The sequence below is a fragment of the Coregonus lavaretus genome, assembly GCF_964263955.1.
Source record: "Coregonus lavaretus genome assembly, contig: HAP1_SCAFFOLD_6195, whole genome shotgun sequence".
Taxonomy (NCBI): domain Eukaryota; kingdom Metazoa; phylum Chordata; class Actinopteri; order Salmoniformes; family Salmonidae; genus Coregonus; species Coregonus lavaretus.
Window position 1 is genome coordinate 15,001 of NW_028163064.1, and position 5,000 is coordinate 20,000.

Consider the following 5,000-nt stretch of genomic DNA (forward strand, 5'->3'; position numbering starts at 1 on the left):
CTGTTCTAGATATATACTGTACCATATCTATACTGTTCTAGATCTATACTGTAACATATCTATACTGTTATAGATATATAATGTAACAGATCTATACTGTTCTAGATATAATGTAACATATCTATACTGTTCTAGATATAATGTAAAATATCTATACTGTTTTAGATCTATACTGTACCATATCTATACTGTTCTAGATATATATTTTAACATATCTATACTGTTCTAGATATAATGTAAAATATATATACTGTTCTAGATATATACTGTAACCTATCTATACTGTTCTAGATATATACTGTAACAGATCTATACTGTTCTAGATATATACTGTAACAGATCTATACTGTTCTAGATATAATGTAAAATGTCTATACTGTTGTAGATATAATTTAACAGATCTATACTTTAATAGATATATATAATGTAACAGATCTACTGTTCTAGATATAATGTAACAGATCTATACTGTTCTAGATATATACTGTAACAGATCTATACTGTTCTAGATATATACTGTAACATCTATACTGTTCTAGATATATAATGTAACAGATATATACTGTTCTAGATATATACTGTAACATATCTATACTGTTCTAGATATAATGTAAAATATCTATACTGTTATAGATATATAATGTAAAATATCTATACTGTTATAGATATATAATGTAAAATATCTATACTGTTATAGATATAATGTAACAGATATATACTGTTGTAGATATATAATGTAACAGATCTATACTGTTCTAGATATATACTGTAACAGATCTATACTGTTCTAGATATATACTGTAACATATCTATACTGTTCTAGATATAATGTAACAGATCTATACTGTTCTAGATATATACTATAACAGATCTATACTGTTGTAGATCTATACTCTAACAGATCTATACTGTTGTAGATTTATACTGTAACATATCTATAATGTAACAGATCTATACTGTACCAGATCTATACTGTTGTAGATATATACTGTACCAGATCTATACTGTTGTAGATATATACTGTACCAGATCTATACTGTTCTAGATATATACTGTAACATATCTATACTGTTCTAGATATATACTGTAACATATCTATACTGTTGTAGATCTATACTGTACCAGTGTCAGTACCTGTAGGAGTTTATGTTGTGGAGACCTGTTAGTAGTTTTAGCCCTGTGATTCTCAGTCCTGTGTCCTCCAGCCCCAGACAGAACCTCCTCCTCGGCGTTCTACACTGGTCCAGGAGGTTCCACACCACATAGGCGTCGACGGGGCACAGCGGAACCCCTTGGAAGGACAGAACCTCGGGAAGGTTCCGCGCCAGCTGTCTGACCAAGTGGGCGTCGCCTGTCTCGTAAACACAGTGACACGCCTCCAGGAGCCTGGCAGGGTTTAGCTCCGCAGGGTGAAGGTTCTCCAGGTGTGACGTCACAGCGGCTCGCTTGGCCACCACCGCACTCATGGCGCCGGTATCCAGGGTGGCCAGATCCCGGAGTTCCGCCTTGTTCCGGAACAGCAGGCCGACAGCGAATCGCTGAGCAAGGTCCAGGCACTCTCCCTGAGGCCGTCGCCTCCCTCTGGGCTGCAGAGTAGAATAGAATAGAACAGAGTAGAGTAGAGTAGAATAGAATAGAGTAGAATAGAGTAGAATAGAGTAGAATAGAATAGAGTAGAATAGAATAGAATAGAGTAGAATAGAGTAGAATAGAATAGAGTAGAGTAGTGTAGAGTAGAGTAGAATAGAATAGAGTAGAATAGAATAGAATAGAGTAGAATAGAGTAGAGTAGAATAGAGTAGAATAGAGTAGAATAGAATAGAGTAGAATAGAATAGAGTAGAATAGAGTAGAATAGAATAGAGTAGAATAGAATAGAATAGAGTAGAATAGAGTAGAATAGAGTAGAATAGAGTAGAATAGAATAGAGTAGAATAGAATAGAGTAGAATAGAGTAGAATAGAGTAGAATAGAGTAGAATAGAGTAGAGTAGAATAGAGTAGAATAGAATAGAGTAGAATAGAATAGAGTAGAATAGAGTAGAATAGAATAGAGTAGAATAGAATAGAATAGAGTAGAATAGAGTAGAATAGAATAGAATAGAGTAGAATAGAGTAGAATAGAGTAGAATAGAGTAGAATAGAGTAGAATAGAGTAGAGTAGAATAGAGTAGAATAGAATAGAGTAGAATAGAATAGAGTAGAATAGAGTAGAATAGAATAGAGTAGAATAGAATAGAGTAGAATAGAATAGAGTAGAATATAATAGAATAGAATAGAGTAGAATAGAGTAGAATAGAGTAGAGTAGAATAGAACAGAGTAGAATATAGTAGAATAGAGTAGAATAGAGTAGAGTAGAATAGAGTAGAATAGAATAGAGTAGAATAGAATAGAGTAGAATAGAGTAGAATAGAATAGAGTAGAATAGAATAGAGTAGAATAGAATAGAGTAGAATAGAATAGAATAGAATAGAGTAGAATAGAGTAGAATAGAATAGAATAGAATAGAGTAGAATAGAATAGAGTAGAATAGAGTAGAATAGAATAGAATATAATAGAGTAGAATAGAGTAGAATAGAGTAGAATAGAATAGAACAGAGTAGAATATAGTAGAATAGAGTAGAATAGAGTAGAGTAGAATAGAGTAGAATAGAATAGAGTAGAATAGAGTAGAATAGAGTAGAATAGAATAGAGTAGAATAGAATAGAGTAGAATAGAATAGAATAGAATAGAATAGAGTAGAATAGAGTAGAATAGAATAGAATAGAATAGAGTAGAATAGAATAGAGTAGAATAGAGTAGAATAGAATAGAATAGAATAGAGTAGAGTAGAATAGAGTAGAGTAGAGTAGAGTAGAGTAGAATAGAGTAGAGTAGAGTAGAGTAGAGTAGAATAGGATAGAATAGAATATAGTTGAATAGAGTAGAACAGAGTAGAATAGAGTAGAGTAGAGTAAAACAGAGCACATTTACATTTTAGTCATTCAGCAGACGCTCTTATCCAGAGCGACCTCCAGTCAGTGCATTCATCTGAACACAGCTGGGTGGGACAACCACATATCACAGTCATGGTAAGAACATCTTCCCTCAATAAAGGAGCTATCAGTAGAGTCCGAGATAGAAAGGAGGTGCTGGTTCAGGTGAGGAGGAGGAGGAGGAGGAGGAGGAGGAGGAGGAAGAGGAGGAGGAGGAGGAGGAGGAGGAAGAGGAGGAGGAGGAGGAGGAGGAGGAGGAGGAAGTAGAATATGAGCATTGAGTTGAATAGTAAAACAGTAATGATACCTGTGGTAGAATCTGGGTCAGCAGGGTGCGGTCTGACACACACCTGGAGACAGACAGGTGGACCCCGCCCAGGAAGCTTTGCAGGAAGGGGTGGGCCCAGGACAGGATGTTGTCATAACTGATGTCATCACCGTCACGGTCTCTGCCCTGCCCCCCCCTCAGCCAGTGAGAATGGACCAGTCCAGTCCTCAGGCCAAACACCCGCAGCCTGACATAGATGGTATGCTCCAGGGTCAGGGTCAGGAGAGATGAATGACCTTTAACCCCCTGCCAGGCCAGACCGCTCAACTCAGACAGAACACACCTGTTCTCCTCCTCCTCTTCCTCTCCCTCCTCTCCCTCCTCCTTCTCCTCCTCCTCTCTCTCTTCTTCATTCTCCTTCACCCTCTTCTCTCTCCCCCTCTTCTCTCTCCCCCTCTTCTCCTTCCCCCTCTTCTCTTCTGCCAATTGAATTTGGGATTGAGTGTGGGAGCGGGTGTGGATGTGTGTTCCTGTCCTGTTGTGTGTGTGTTTAGGGCCGTGTTTTTCACTGTGCTTAGGGGTGTGACTGTGTGTCTGGGTGTGTGTTTGGGGTAGTGTTTGGGGTAGTGTTTGGGGTAGGGTGTGTGTTTGGGGTAGTGTTTGGGGTAGGGTGTGTGTTTGGGGTAGTGTTTGGGGTAGGGTGTGTGTTTGGGGTAGAGTGTGTGTTTGGGGTAGGGTGTGCGTTTGGGGTAGGGTGTGTGTTTGGGGTAGGGTGTGTGTTTGGGGTAGGGTGTGTGTTTGGGGTAGGGTGTGTGTTTGGGGTAGGGTGTGTGTTTGGGGTAGGGTGTGTAATCTCATCTTCAACGCCAGCACCCCGTGACACAGTCCCGTCAGCGTTGAGGGGAGTGGCTCGGAACCCTTCCAGTGTTCTAGAAGCTGACACACCATGTGACACAGCGCTGGGTTCCAACACACAGACAGAAGGTAAGGCTGGCTGTGGAGCCTGGCTAGGGCTAGGGCTGGGGCTGGGGCTAGGGCTGGGGCTGGGGCTGGGGCTAGGACAGGGGCTGGGGCTGGGACAGGGGCTGGGGCTAGGACAGGGGCTGGGGCTGGGGCTGGGGCTAGGACAGGGGCTGGGGCTAGGGCTGGGGCTAGGGCTGTGGCTGGGGCTAGGGCTGGGGCTGGGGCTAGGGCTGGGGCTGGGGCTGGGGCTAGGACAGGGGCTGGGGCTGGGGCTAGGACAGGGGCTGTGGCTGGGGCTAGGGCTGTGGCTGGGGCTAGGGCTGGGGCTGGGGCTAGGGCTGGGGCTGGGGCTGGGGCTGGGGCCTGTTGGGAGTGTCCAGAGAAGTACTGTCCCAGGTATCTCTCTATGTCCGGAGGGGAGAAGCCAGAGAGTTCCAGGAGGCTGTCAGCCCGTCTCAGCAGACCGCTGACGGTGCCTCGCGGTCGGGCAGAGAGGAGCAGAGAGCAGCCCGGTAGGAGCCTCCTCTGGAGCAAGCCTGAGAACAGCTGTCTAACGCTGTAGGTCCCACCCCTACTGTCATCCGCTGGACACTGCAGCAGCCCCTCCATGTCACGCACCACCTCGAAGCCGTCGAATATCACCAGCACACGCTCCGGGACAGAGAGGACCTGATTGAAGACATCCTGGGGGTGGGGACAGGGAAGTGGGGAGGAGGAGAGGTGGAGGAGGAGGGACTGAAGGCTATAGGTCGGCTCAGGGGGGAGGGTCAGAGCCTTGCCGTCCAATAAGAACA

The 5,000-nt window shown here is 43.2% G+C and overlaps 1 protein-coding gene across 1 annotated transcript in view; it reads right to left on the minus strand.

Annotated features, from left to right (window-relative positions):
• Positions 1–5,000, minus strand: part of LOC311118529 (MHC class II transactivator-like) — a gene marked incomplete at both ends in the record, with an annotated part of 18,104 nt that overhangs the window by 12,621 nt on the left and 483 nt on the right. The window contains 3 exons of the mRNA XM_084193322.1: positions 1,135–1,586; positions 3,283–3,490; positions 4,595–5,000. The exon at positions 4,595–5,000 is cut by the window's right edge and continues 136 nt beyond it. Coding sequence (XP_084049448.1) covers positions 1,135–1,586; positions 3,283–3,490; positions 4,595–5,000 — 1,066 coding nt within the window. The remainder of the gene's footprint in view (positions 1–1,134; positions 1,587–3,282; positions 3,491–4,594) is intronic.